Source organism: Cajanus cajan, chromosome 5 (genome assembly GCF_000230855.2).
Source record: "Cajanus cajan strain Asha chromosome 5, NIPB_CcT2T_4, whole genome shotgun sequence".
Taxonomy (NCBI): Eukaryota; Viridiplantae; Streptophyta; class Magnoliopsida; order Fabales; family Fabaceae; genus Cajanus; species Cajanus cajan.
This window is the reverse complement of record NC_138521.1, coordinates 70,154,948-70,169,378: the sequence shown is the minus strand read 5'-3', so window position 1 is coordinate 70,169,378 and position 14,431 is coordinate 70,154,948. Positions and strand designations below refer to the sequence as shown.

The 14,431-nt window shown below is 37.0% G+C and overlaps 2 protein-coding genes across 5 annotated transcripts; both read left to right on the top strand.

Moving 5' to 3' along the window:
- Positions 1–3,276: 3,276 nt before the first annotated feature.
- Positions 3,277–6,585, top strand: LOC109807762 (ABC subfamily C protein). Of its 3 annotated transcripts, none has more exons than XM_083075863.1 (4): positions 3,277–4,525; positions 4,913–5,130; positions 5,432–5,638; positions 5,820–6,585. In XM_083075863.1, exons 1-4 carry the CDS (start codon positions 3,277–3,279, stop codon positions 5,961–5,963), a joined length of 1,818 nt encoding a protein of 605 aa, XP_082931989.1. In that variant the 3' UTR covers positions 5,964–6,585. The 3 variants fall into 3 exon arrangements, with proteins under 3 accessions (XP_082931989.1, XP_082931988.1, XP_082931990.1); XM_083075862.1 differs by having other exon boundaries at positions 4,871–5,130; XM_083075864.1 differs by lacking the exon at positions 5,820–6,585 and having other exon boundaries at positions 4,871–5,098; positions 5,432–5,601.
- Positions 6,586–8,735: 2,150 nt separating this feature from the next.
- Positions 8,736–14,407, top strand: LOC109808450 (BTB/POZ domain-containing protein). Of its 2 annotated transcripts, none has more exons than XM_020371460.3 (13): positions 8,736–8,948; positions 9,067–9,311; positions 9,523–9,706; positions 9,818–9,886; positions 9,989–10,087; positions 10,203–10,282; positions 10,377–11,196; positions 11,526–12,220; positions 12,941–13,025; positions 13,116–13,167; positions 13,313–13,362; positions 13,652–13,699; positions 13,799–14,407. In XM_020371460.3, exons 2-13 carry the CDS (start codon positions 9,073–9,075, stop codon positions 13,973–13,975), a joined length of 2,598 nt encoding a protein of 865 aa, XP_020227049.2. In that variant the 5' UTR covers positions 8,736–8,948; positions 9,067–9,072; the 3' UTR covers positions 13,976–14,407. The 2 variants fall into 2 exon arrangements, with proteins under 2 accessions (XP_020227049.2, XP_082931984.1); XM_083075858.1 differs by having other exon boundaries at positions 8,736–8,951.
- The last annotated feature ends 24 nt before the right edge of the window (positions 14,408–14,431 follow it).

Below are 14,431 nucleotides of genomic sequence, written 5' to 3'. Positions count from 1 at the left end.
ATTGATTAAAATTTATTGAAAATATACAAATTTTGGTGAATTTCACAGTTAATTTAATAACTTTCCCACCTAATTTTGTGATTTTTAATAAATTGTAACCAATAAAAATGAATATAGTAAGAGAAATATATTAGATATAATGTTGCTAGCAATCCACTTACTTTCAATGGTTAAACATGAAGAAAAAGCTAATTGCAATTTATGGTTTATAACGATAAAATCTAAGAGGAAATTTTAACTCTCTTTTGGTATTGATGGCTTGAACAGGAAAATCAGCAATAAAGCTACTACGAATAGAATTATTATTGTTCCAGCCATGACAATCGAGAATTGACATCAAAAAGAGCTGAGACGTGAATCCAGCTATCATATTTCTCATTTTCACTAAAATCATTTGTTAAGTGAACATCCAAGTCAATTCCAATTAGCAGAAAATTTTAGATGAGCAGAAGACTGCAACAATGAAGAGAATACGTGGTACAGAGGCTGGGAATGGTCCTGGAAGAAAAAATGCTTCCAATGATCAAAAAGAGTTTGAGGTCCTGAAACAGTAGACAAGTCAGATAGGATCTTCAGAGAGGAACACAAAGCTAATAATTGGCTTCTCCATCTAAGTCCATTGGAAAGCACACAGTCACCAGACTTATTCTTTCCACACAGTGGATGGTTTTCGACAAGGGCCACTGGAAACATGAAATTTGGACTCAATTGACACAGATCACGTACTGCTTGAGTGATTGATTGTTGAACAAGATAGGATTTTTGAGCAACAAATACTTCATAGCTCAAAGGGGACCCAGATGGTCCATCCGAAGGAACAGAAGCAGCATGTGTAAGAGTAAGAATTGCATGTTGCCATATTGAGGGACTAAGAGAACTTGTGATCGACTTTAATATTGGTAAATCATTTAGATCTCTGGTTTGGGCATCTACTCGATCAACATAGAGAATGACATCGGGAGGAAACTTTTTCATGTACCTCTTTACAGATGACAATATCTTTCTGTTGTAAGCTTGCTCCTTCATATGGGACTTGAGACCAGGTGTGTCGAGGATTCTGATCATGATTCCATCTATAGTTCCAGAAACCTCTTTAACAGAAGTCGTGGCAGGTTCAAATGCATTTGTCACTACCTTCATATCACCAAAAATAGAATTTATGGTTGCACTCTTTCCCACCCCACTTTTCCCAAGAACTAAAATGTTCAAACAAAAGTCCAAATCATCTAGACAATTTTCTTCAAGCTTCTTTGCAGCTGCTTTTGCTGATTTAATGACAAATTCCTGATTCAAGCGCCTTTCAATACCTGCAACCAACCTGCATAGAACTTTTGAAACCAAGGAATCTTCAAGAGATAAATTTACTCGCTGGACAAGCCTCAAGAATTTCACACTTACGACCAGTATCTTCTGTATTTTTTCCTTTTCTTTCTCAGTTATGTTGCATTGGAGACCAGCTTGAACATCGTAATATGGAAAGGAACCGAAACTAGCTGCATCCTTGAGAAAGATAACATTGTCATTGGATTCATCAGCAGAGGTGAATGTAGTTGTGCTGCCATCTGATTCAGCATCACTATCAGCATAAACGAATTGGCTTTTTGCATCATTCCTTGGTAAGTTCATTGTTCCATGTGAACTCCTGATGGCCCGTTTTTCTTGAGACTCCTTTCCAGAACCTTTTGAACCCAGAAGAATAGAGAGAGCTGAAATTTGTTCCCTGAACTGCTCAAGGGCAACTGACATCAACCCTTCCACATCTCCGTCTGAAGCATAAACTTCTCTATCTGATTCTTGACATGCCGAGTTTAACTCAACAGTAGCCTCTTCTTTTGCAGTATATCCCAGTTCAAGTGTTTCCACATTTTCATGCAAAAGGTAATCACAAAATAGCTCATCTTCTTGACTAACACCTAAAATGGTTTTACACAAATCCTTTTCCACATAACATTCTTCAAGAAATGCGGGGTCAAGAAGTTCACAAGACTCAACACAATGAATTTTGTTAGTTTCATAAGCATCATCATTGGATTGAAAACCAGCAGAAGAATCATGCAATTCAGCATTTGAGTTTACCAGAGACCTAGGTATACTTACCAGACTCTCGCACTCATTTTCTTGATAAGAAACAACTCCTGGACTTCCATCAGCTTCAGCGGGTCGTGTTGCTGTACTATACTCGACATTTTCAGCACAGGCTTCAGATACAGGTTCACCTGCCATGCAATGTACATGAGAGTCGTGTTCTTGTAGATCATTAAAACTCGTATTCTGTGCCTGCGTTATGCAGTTACTATAATCTTCAACACTGGACTCCAGCAAGCCCATAATCGTAGTTCCTTCCACCAACTTCCCTTGCATTGTGGCATCACTATGACCCTCAACCAACTTCACATTCTCCAATTCATTCAATACCAGTCTTCCCATGCCAAATCCCTCGTCTTGTGAATGCTGAGACATGAAGAAATCTGAATCTGTCGCACTAGAGTATTCATTATAAGCAACCCTAATTCCAATAACTTGGTCCTGGTCCAGACCATGCTCATCAGCCTCCAATTCCTCGTCACTACCACTGAAAAAGGCGAAATTATTTTCAAGCAATGATTGACTAACGGGTAACGAGTTCATAAAAATGGAACTGTCGTGATTTTCTTCTTCCGCGTCCAGCATCTTAATTCTGGGTCCACCAACAACGTTTCCCGGCACTCTCGCAACACTCAACATTTCCCCTTTTCCTTCTTCTTCTTCTTCAGTGTCATCTTCATCATCGTTAAAGGTAGACAATTGAGCAAAGGGCGTAACCCGCAAAGGTGCAGCATGCATGGGAGATAGTTGCACACACTCGTCAACTTCAAAACTCCCTTCTCCTTCTCCTTCTCCTTCCTCTTCTTGAGAGGTGTAACCGGATTGAGAAAGAGTGGCATTACTTGAAACATCGAATTCGGAATCATCTACTTCCAGGGTAAGAGGTGCTCGGATTTGAGGAACAGACACGAACGAGTCTGAAGCCATATCCGCACACAAATTTCAAAATTGGGAACTCCGCAACCTATCCTTTCGATAATATTTAAATGAAAAAAAGAGTTGGGCCAAAACTAAACGGCGCTGGTTAAGTTGGGCCAAAAAGCCCAAGCCCAGGCTCAGGCCCAGGACCAATGATCATGGTGAATTCTTCCATTCGCAGCTCCTTCTTCTCATGTTTCTTATGAAGGAAACTAACCTAAGCAACAAGTATCCTCACTGATTCGTAACAGAGGTTCAATTTTCCTCGCTCCGATGGCGAGTGCGCGTTACTCTCCGTTCTCTCTCCTCACGCCTCACGCTAACGGACCAACCCCTCCTCGCATTCCACTTTCTTCAAAACGGCACAGGAAAAACCATTTGCGGCCCAAAATTCTGAAAACCCTAACTAAACCCTATCCACCCACTCTTCCTCTTCTACCGTCACCGCCACAACAGCCTGTAATCTCCCCTCAGGAAAACAACAACCTCTACGTCGAGATTGCCGCCGGCGAGACACTTGCCGGAGACATTGTGGATAATTTGGGAGAGGTACAAGTCTCCGAGGCCACCACAATCGCGGATAATTTTGAAGAGTTACAAGTCTCCGACGCCACCGCGAAGGAAAATGGTGTGTTTGAGAATGTTTCCGCGGTAGATATATTCAAATACGGTGGTATGTATTTTCTTGGGTTTTTTGTGTTGCAGACGGTTTACACTGTTTGGGTCGCGGGAAATTACAATTCCACCCAGAAAGATGGGGATTTGGAGGTCGATGGAAGGGACAACGAGAATGGGAAAACTGTGTCATTGCCGGTTAATGGTGCTAGCAATGTTTTTGGTGTGGAGGACCAACTTGACATGGAGAAGAAAATTGAAGAAATTAGGTTAATGGCGAGGGAAGCACGGAGAATTGAGTTGGAGAAGAAAGGGAAAGAGGAAGAGGATGAGGATTTTGAAATGGATGATGAAGGTGCCCTTTCTGGTAATAATAGACTTGGTATTGAGAAGGAGATTGGTGAGCGCTTGTTAAAGCTGCAGAATAGGATAAATGGTAGTACTAAGGATATTTCAGCAGCGTTACAGCAGATTAATACTCGTCGGAATCCTGCTGCTGGAGTGGATAGGGGTGTTATTAAGAATGTGAGTAAGGGAAATGAGGCAATGGTGTTTAAGAAGAAGTTTAAGTTTAAAAGCCCTTCAACTAAGGCTACAAAGACTCCCAAGGGGTTTCCAGGGACCCGAGATTGGAGGGCATCGAATGCAAAGAAGAAGAGGGATTCAGCTGGTAAGGATTATGGAAGTGATGCTGCTGATCCTGATAACGCACAAGTGTCATATGAAGATAAACAGGTGAATCAACAAGATGATGGAAGGCAGAAGAGTATTTCTAGTGTTCCTACGGAAGGAGGAAATTTCGTTGATGACGAGTCCAAGGCGATTCGAAATCATGGGAAAAATTTGAAGGAAAAGAAACCAAATATGAAGACAGGGGTTGGAGTTAAAAATAGAAGCGGTGACAATGGTAATGAGTTCATTGCATAACTTCTAAATGGTTTTTCATATCTATTGTTTATTTGAACTAATAAAATATGAATTCACTTATTCTTGCATAGTTAGATGGAGTGACACATTTCGAAATACCTTTTCTTTTCCCGAGTTTGGCTATTGTTTCTTGTTGCACTATTATTCAAATTTAACTATATATCAGAATTACGGCAGTAAAACTTTTGTATGGTTTGGCAATTTACATAAATAGAGCAAAGAGTATGCAGATTTTTCTTTTATGGTTTTGACTGTTTACTTGTTCCAAGAAGAAACTAGTGAAATATAAATGTAGTGCAATTTCAGTTATTTTTTATATTTTTAGGTGGTGTCCAGGAGACTAATTTTGGGATGTCTTCACTTGAAGTAACACAGCCAAGAAAATTAAGAGATTCTAGTATTCAAAACTCTAAGGGTTTTGTGGAAGAAAGCCAGGAAACAATTGTTGAGAACGATGGTGTGCACAGTATAAATGGTGGTTCAAGACATGGGTTAGCTAAAAAAAGTTCAGCAGCTAACAGAGTTGAAGTTAAGAAAGCAAATACCAAGACTGGTATGTGGTGGCTGAACCTCCGTTATGTTTTTGTAAGTACCAGAAATTTCTTTTTCTTGTTTACCCAATACTGCATCAATGGATCTTCAAAACCTCATTATTATTAAAGCTGTGGAACCTTTAAAATTTTCTCATTGTATCAACCATCAAGTATGTATAAGTTAATCCTGAAAAACATTGACAAAGCCAATGTCCTGCATTGTAGGACACATATACACTTTAGAACTCTTAGTACTGGTATGAGTTAGCTTGAATCGTCATTTAATTATTATACATGTCCCTGTGTGTATCCATTTGCATCTCATCTTAAAGTCACTATCTGTATTTATGAAGGTCATTCTCATGCAAAGAGATTCTGACGAAGGATCAACAGGTCTCTATAGCTTTAAGTTCTCTTCTAAGGAGCAGGACCTAAGTGATGATTCCTATACTGTTGCTTTTGAGGATCATGCTGATGCCAACAACTTCTGTTTTCTATTGGAATCCTTTTTTAAAGATTTGGGGTCTTTTAGTGCTGATGCAGTTCCAATGTCAATACAAGTAAGAATCTTATACGCCCTAACATATACTAATATAACTGAAATGTCTCATTGCTACCCCTGAACCAGGCATATGAAAATTGGAACTTAAGGGTCAATTTTATGAACTTCTAATTGGATGTGGAGTGTACAATCATGTTGATACATGCCTTACCCTATGGGGCACTTCTAATATTTTGCAGGAACTGAATGAAGAGATAATATCACGTGCCAAGAAAGTCGTAGTTGTGAAAAAGAGGCAGCTTCAACTCTATGCTGGACAACCGCTTGCAGATGTTGAAATGGCCTTATGCTCTATAATAGAACAGGATCAAAATGCGCCGTAGTTGATCGTCACATTGATATGACTGTTTGTCTGTTACTTTATCAAGCTGCACAAGAAATGCCCTTGATGAAGTCTTAAAGAAACAACAACTCGACCACAATTGGTGGTCATGGTATCTGTGGACACTTGGTGGAAATATTGAGTTGATGGAGCCAATTGCTGGGCAGAGGTGATGAATGCTTTATACCGACTGAATCTTGGTGATTTAGCATTTCGAAAATCTTCCTGGTATTCAAGTTAAATGCACACGTATCTTCCAAGGGGAAGTGCCCGTGCTTGAGCCACTGGACACTTACAGAAATCCTAGGGGTTATTGGGAGTAGGTGAGGGTGAGGGGGTGGGATATGTGGGGAGATTCATACGTTAGCTGTAATGTAATATCTGAAATTTTGAAAATAAATTCAAATTCCAAGGATAGTAAATTTGATCTACTGTCCGTGCGAACTTGAAACAACAAGGATGATATTTCCAGCATGGAATAAATTTCTGTAACCACCACCCGTGTGGGAAGAAAGCGTTTCCAATTGGTCTTGAAGTTGTAAAAGAAAATGGCGCAACAAGATAAATGGAATATACTGCAGCAAGCTGGATGAAATTTTTATTCCAGCATTTTTCATGCTGAATCATTAGGGTTTTTTTTTTTTCTTACGCAAAGCTTTAAGGATCGGCATAACAGTTTTAAACATTGAGAAAGAGCATGAGTGGGTGGTCGTTTGGATTGGCAGAAGCTCTGCCACACTTGTCGCGTATTGGGCATTCGATAGAAACAACTCATTTGAGTTGTTTCATGTATTGAAAAATAAAAAAAGTAGTCTTTAGTGTGCTATGTCAGTATTAAGTAACTCAAACTCTAATGTTAAAAAATTTTAAGAAATTCAACTTTTAAATTTTTTTTCTTAATCATTTATGAATTAAATTTAAATTTTTATTAAAAAGGATAATTATACTATAATGAAAGAAAATAAATTTAAAAAAAAATATAATAAGTAAATATTAAAAATAAAATAAAAATACTAGTAAATACATAAATATTATACGAAATTAACTTTTATTATTATTATTTCTGAAACGTTCTTAAATATGTTCAATAAGATCTACTTGAAATTTGATAAGAAACAGTTATTTGAAGAAACAATTATCTCTCTTCTTCAAGTAATTTATGTTATCACGTCAAAGTCCTCTAATGACAAGAAATCAGGACTTAAGCTGTTTCATAGGACAAACAAGTCTCATTGGAGTTGCTCACCATGTGCCCCCATACATTGAAGTTGAAATACTTCGTGCAGGGCAGTCAGTCCTTTAGCCGTCACTTAATCCATTAAGATGGCCTAGTAGTAGCAATGAGGGTTCAGATAGTTATTGAGCAAGGTTCCCTGTCTGCATCCTCACACAAACCGTTTCACTTGGGAGTAGCTGGTGAAATTTGAACAATGTGGTAAATTCGAGCCATGTATCGCTGATATTATATTATGAATCAATCCACAAAACAGGGTCACAGAAAAAGTTAATAGAGACCCCACCAAGCCACCAAATGTGCCAGTTGTGTAAGGTTCGAGCAACTTGTCACCACAGATGATCAGAAGGCCCCTTTATAGGGTTTTGCACACAGCACTCCGAGGATTTTTCATTATCTTGACCTCCTCCAACACAACTTTTTCTCTGTCCATTATTTTACATTATACATTCGCCGAACTCGAAACCAAATAGCCCATAATGATGTGTTTCTTTTTTCTTGTTTGGCTGAGGGAAAAGTATAATAAAAAGAATACAAATGTTACTTTTATAAATAAAATTTCTAAGTTTTTCTTTCTTTAATTTAAATTTCAAACCTTTTTTTTCGTTCTTCATCTTCTTTCTATTATACCAAATAAGTCATTTGTTATTGTAAACATATTATATCAAATAGACGAATAGAGTTTAATTAAGTTGGTTAAAAATTGTGTTTGAATTATTTTAAGTTTTTTAATATCGTTATAATGGATTAAAAAAACCTTTTGTTGTCAAAATTTAATACTATTAACAAAAGGGTAAGACATTAAAAGGAGTGCATTGAATTGAAACTTAGGAAAAATATTTTGGTATAAAAAATTCATAAGTAATGTATATTATTAAAAAAATTGAAAAAATATAATGATTTATAAGATTTTTTTTAAAAAGTTATAATCAAAATTTTGTAAAGCTTTTAATCGATTTATATTATAAGAATTATAAGATTTAAGAAAATTTAATAATTTTTTTAGTAAACATTTAAAATTACGATAGCCAATAAAAAATATGACAAAAATAAAAATAAAAAATATTTAAGTTTTTAATAGTTAATCTTAAAAAAAATTGTCATATGAATATGAAAATAACATCTTCATTGACTAATCATAAATAACAAGAGTCAATTATCTTCACATTTTTCGATTAAAATCTATTTATTCTCTTTAAATAAGCTTTATACTGTTTTAGCTTAAATTAATTCAAAATATGTAAAATTATGAACAATTAAAATAATTATTTAATATAGAAATAAGTTTTATAATCTCAATGTTAATAATATTAAATAATAATTTAAAATTTTATATTTATTAGAAAATTACTTCATTATACATCATATCATATAAACATTAAATAAAAAAATATTTTATCTTCTTAATTGATTAACTAGTGAAAACTGATTTTCTTTCTTTCTAACTTTTTGTCCAAATAATCTAAAAAAAATACATATTTTCTATCTATTTACTTTTTTTTCTCCTATTATTTTGTCTCGTTCCATCCTGTAACGTAAGTAGAAAAAAAGGAGCAGTGTTGAACTTTGGACAGGGAATATTAGAAAAAAGAGAGAAAAACATTATTAAAGTGATCCACAAAACAAGGCTCGATCAGAACGGAGTGTTGTAGTGAATCGGCAAACAGCCAAAGACAATGAATTGAGACTGACGAAGAGAGATTCACAGCACCGAAGAAGAAGAAGAAGAAGAAGAAGAAGAAGAAGAAGAAGAAGGTCTTTAATTACTATATGATTAGCAAATAAAAACCGTTCTCTTAGCAAATAAAGTTATTGGATCGACGTTGTTCTGATTCATTATTGAGAATGAGAGTGTGCGTTTGATGTGCAGTGAAGCATGGAGGAGCCTCAGTACCGCGAACATCCCAAAACCAAAATCACCACCATTCCTACGCCGCAGCACTCCGACGGCGCCACCGCCGAGTTGCGCGGCGTCGATTGCAACCTCGCTTCCCTCTGCGAGCATGTCCAAATCGAAGGCTTCAATTCCGGTTCCTTCTCCGACATCGTCGTCAATGCCATGGGTTCCACTTATCGCCTCCATCGTCTTATCCTCTCCCGCAGTTCGTATTTCAGGTAACCGATTACCGCAAACATGTATGCAAGAATTTTGCACTCTTCATAATGCTTAATTTATTCTTTCATTTCTGTGGATGCCTAAACTTTGTGCTTTATTTTCCCTAGCACATGGCTTTCTATTGTTGCGATTCTTGTGTGAATTGTGAACCCGCACGCTGTATAATTAACCTTAGTAGTATTTATTTTGTTTGTCCGATGCGTGTGTAAGGAACATGCTTCATGGGCCTTGGAAAGAAGCCAGTGCTCCTGTTGTGACTCTGCATGTTGATGATAAGAATGTAAATGATGAGGCTATTGCAATGGCTTTGGCATATTTGTATGGACACCACCCTAAGCTTAATGATAACAATGCATTTCGTGTTCTTGCTGCTGCTTCATTTCTTGACCTTCAGGTATGATGATGTTTACATGATAACTTGAAGCCCTCTTAAGTGTTTATTGTATTGGTTATTATTATATTGCTTCTTCAATATTTTATTTGGTGTGTCTATTCATCTATGCAGGATTTATGTGGAATTTGCACGGATTTCATTATATCTGAGTTGTGGACTTCAAACTTCTTGGCTTATCAGGTTCAAGGATCCGGATGCTTGTATTTGTATAGCCTTGTGAGATTTAAATAATACCGTATAAATTTTTTGGTTAGTTATTGGTGGTGTATGATTGTAAGCTAGGTGTTTGCGGAGAACCAAGACTATGGCATTCATGGGGAGCGTGTTAGAACTGCTTGCTGGGGCTACCTATGTCAAAGTGGTGGCATGGAATTAAAAGAGGTAATGAGGAAAATAGAAGTGTATGCTTGCATCTTGTGGTTTTGGTAGTTCTGGTTCTTGATTATGTGTTTATTATGGATGAGAGGATTAAGTTAACAACATTTGCTTGTTGCAGGTGCTTCCTAAACTTTCATCTCAAACATTACATGCATTACTGACTTCTAATGATCTGTGGATACCCAATGAAGAGAAACGGTAAGTGGTTCCCAACTCTTTTTTATTTGGGTTCTGTGGTTAACTGCTTGAGTTTTGTAAACTGCATAACACTTCTCTAAAACTTTATAAAAAGGTTTGAATTGGCTTTACACACATTCCTGGCAAAAGGCGCTCACTGCAAGGTCGAGCATTCTACACATGGGATTTCTGGTTCTGAGTCTGCGACTGATTCTGGTAGCACCAAGGGAAAAAGTGTAACTGATAGCTGCACTAATAAAAGGTTGGAAACTGACATGGGGAAAATGAGTCTTAAAAGTGATCCAAAGGACCTTAGCACTCCTAATCTTCTAGTTGAGCTTGCAGATTCAGTGGTGGCAGACTTCAATGATGGGGTTTCTGTTCCAAATGAACGGGTTCTACAAGCTTCATATGTCAATTCACCAAACCAGAATCCAAGATATTCTTGTGACATGGAAGGACCATCAATGGGTAGTTCACTGCCTGATGCGGATGGGATGAGATCACCATGTTATGTTGATATGCCTCTTGGTGCGGGAGCAACTAGTATGGGAGCCACTGGAGTGGGTATTGAAGGGCCATCTGAAGAAGGGCCTTGCTACCATTTGGAGAATAATAGTTGGTTAGTTAGGGATCAATCAAGGCATTGTTTTTCTTCAAATTCTTGTAATGAGACCACATCCAATGATTGGGGAAGATACGGAACACCTTTATTTTCATGGAATGGCCAGTTTGTTGGCAGAAGACAGCTTAAAGCTCACCCCAGAGGAAACTACAGAGGTCACGGAGATGAATATGATGCATTTTTTAATATATTTGAAGGGGGTTCCCTTTTATATTGCAATATGTCCTTTGATGCACTTCTAAATGTCAGAAAGCAACTTGAAGAATTAGGTTTCCCTTGCAAAGCTGTAAATGATGGTCTTTGGCTGCAGGTTGGACTGAGATTAATTTTTCTTTTAAAATTAGTAATTAGTATTGCATTTTCCATCTTAAAAAATACTTATATAGTTTCAAATTGCAAATTTCTATGCCTCTAATGCAGCCATGTTTGCATTACAAGAAGTTATAATTTTCATTTTGCCTCTCAAGCAAACTGAATATCTGGCTCAAAAAGCATTTATTCCTGAAAATATTTAAATATGTTATAATCTCAATCTCTGCATATCAATCAGTATATAGGTCATTGAATATGGTACAGAAATTATTGGTTGTGAAATGTTGACATTATTGTTTGGTGTTTTAAACTTTATGCCTTCTGTAGATGCTTCTTAGTCAGAGGGTACAAGAAATTGCTGCTGATACATGCAAAGTTTGTTCCCTCATGAGTATGGCTTGCACTTGCCAGAAGCAATTTGCATTTTCCCATGGAGCTTCTACCACAGGATCTTACATTCAAGAACATAATCAGAACATTATGCCTGGCAATGTGGGAAATATATATGTTGCTGAATCTTCCCCAGGTGAAAGAAATGGCCTTTTTAGGCCTGTAAGAGTACATGTTAGAGGTGCTATTGATGGTCTTGCGGGTATTGGCCGTGGAACTACATTTGTTCCAGCATCTGCTTCTCCTCCTACACGTTTTGTCTTTTCTCGTGTGCCATTTGGTGTTGGCAACAGAAACTATCCTCAGTCTGCAGCCAATGATGATTCAGAGACACGGGCTGACCACAATGGGGACCTATCTGGAGATGGGTTAACAGCTTTAGTTGGGTTGAGCCAGGGAGGGACAAATGGAACAAATGTACACACAGAGCTAACACAAAGGGGATATGAAATGGGCATGCAAAGCAGCATGTCTGAAACTACTGCTGGAGGTGCAAGTACTGGTGGCATTCCCATGCAAATGTTAGAGACACCAGAACATACCATTGGTATAGAATGGGACAATGTGAACAGTTCTTCTATATCACTGGATTTGAAAACACCTTTAAGCCATTTCCCCCCTTTTCGCTTTGGGTAAGTTAACCTCTTTGCAACTATTGGCACCTGTTAATGTAAGTAGGGTATATGTTGATAGTTGTCATATGGACTGTTTTTTGCCCCAAATTGCAAATTCACTGTGCCACTAGCTTGTGGTGGGTTAATTAGATCTGATAATCCTCCTCATTTATTACTCGTAATATAAGTATATTTAGTATTAACATTTCTTTTTTCTCTTTTATGTGTCCTTGGGATGGCTTTCTTTGGACACTTTCATTCCCAGAACCCAGTTGTTGATGCTATTTTGCTGGATTTCTAAGACTAACTTAAACGTCATATACACCAAGTATTCATTTCCTCAAATTGTTTGTGTACTGCCTTCCTCTAGGACCTCTACTTTTCTTCCTGTCTCCCTTCTCCTAGGTTCCCTATAAATTGCATTTATATTTTATCTAATTCTTTCCCCCCCTTATTTGAGTTCTGTGTGATGAGGGTGGGTTATCCTACTCTCTTGGATGGTGGTTCTTTGACTTCTTTCTTGACTTTGTCTGACAGATGTTTCTTTTAAATTGGATTTGATGTTGTCTAATATTTTATATCGATACTTTTTCCTGAATGCATAAAAGGTGTCTTGCAATCTAGCTGGGATATTAGGGGGAGTGGGGGACCTCTTGGAGTTTCTATTTTTTCTTGTATTTTTGGCACTAAGTTTCATCAATTTATTTTAATGTCCTGTAATTTCTATTTGTTTTGCAGTGTATGTTTCGAGGATGTGCACAGGCTTGGTGATGGCCAGGTCAAGCATTCTCCAGAAGTTTTCTATGCTGGTTCTTTGTGGAAGGTACATGGATGTCAATTCATCATTATGCTAATTTATGATGATTTTGCATATCCTAGCATGAATAGAATTTTTTTTTGTTTGAATCATCAGGTCAGTGTACAAGCTTTTAATGATGAAGATCCCCAGGGAAGGCGTACCCTTGGTAAGGTTTTTTATTTTTTATTGGTGAAATTCCCTTGTTAATGTTTTAATATATCGAAATTCTCACCTTTGGGATGTGAGTTAATATTAAAATTAAATAGAGAAAATGTCGTCTGTCTGGAAGCTTATTGATAATGCTAATGCAGGGTTGTTTCTTCACCGTCGGAAGGCAGAGATAATTGATATACATAGAAAGGTTAGCAGGACTGCTTTTTGCACTTGAAATCTTGAATAAGTTGGGCTTTAACGTAGATTGGAGTTAGATTATTCTTTTAAGTTTGAAATTCTTTTTATTGAATATTAATTTAGAGTGATGCCTTTAGCAGCACTATGACACTACAATGCCTTATTTTCCATTTTTTATAGACGGTTGATTAAATGGCCTATCATTTATACTTGCTAACTGATTGCCAGTAACCTTAATTGTAGATCTTCTATTAGATGGTAGATCTGACGACTTCTATATCCTTGAAATTTATTATCAGGTACATATGTATGTTGACTCACGTGAAAAGGTGACTGCACGCTACCAGGTATTATCAGCGATGAATTGCTGCTTTAATAATTCAATGCTCATGATGTTCTATCACTTTGGTTAATAATTCTGGGATTGTTCTGTTTTTCTCATTTAGTTGACTGTCCCATTCAAGAGGGAAATGATGGTGTTTGGAAGCTTTAAACAAACAGGCACTCTTCTACCTAAAGCTCCTAAAGGATGGGGTTGGCGAACTGCTCTGCTATTTGATGAGCTTGCTGATCTTCTCCAAAATGGCGCCCTAAGGGTCATTGCTGTAGTGCAGCTTGTTTGAATCGAACAGTTAAAACATAAAGTTCTTGCATACCATAGCTGAAAATGCTAATGGTTTGTGAAAGGAAAATTACTAGTTAGCTTTCTTTTCTGAAACAAACTTATCCAATCTTTTATAGAAGATGGACGATGGTGAAAGCCTCATTGTACATGATAAAAATTGAGAATTGTGAAGCTGCATGCTATTGTATGAATAGCACGGGATAAGTATACTATATACATCATTTAGCTTTGCCTTCTTCATTGTATAAGCAAGGCGTCATGATGTATACTTACTAGATGTCCTTTTTTTGTAATTTTTTTTTTTACTATGATCAGGGATAGTGATGTCAATGAGGCGGTACAGGTAATAGTTTTCTGATATCCGTCCCCTCAAATAAATATTAGTTCCATATTCCTTTCTATATCTATAAGGATACTTGTTAAGCAGGAACTTGCAAATTTTTTTTAAAAATAT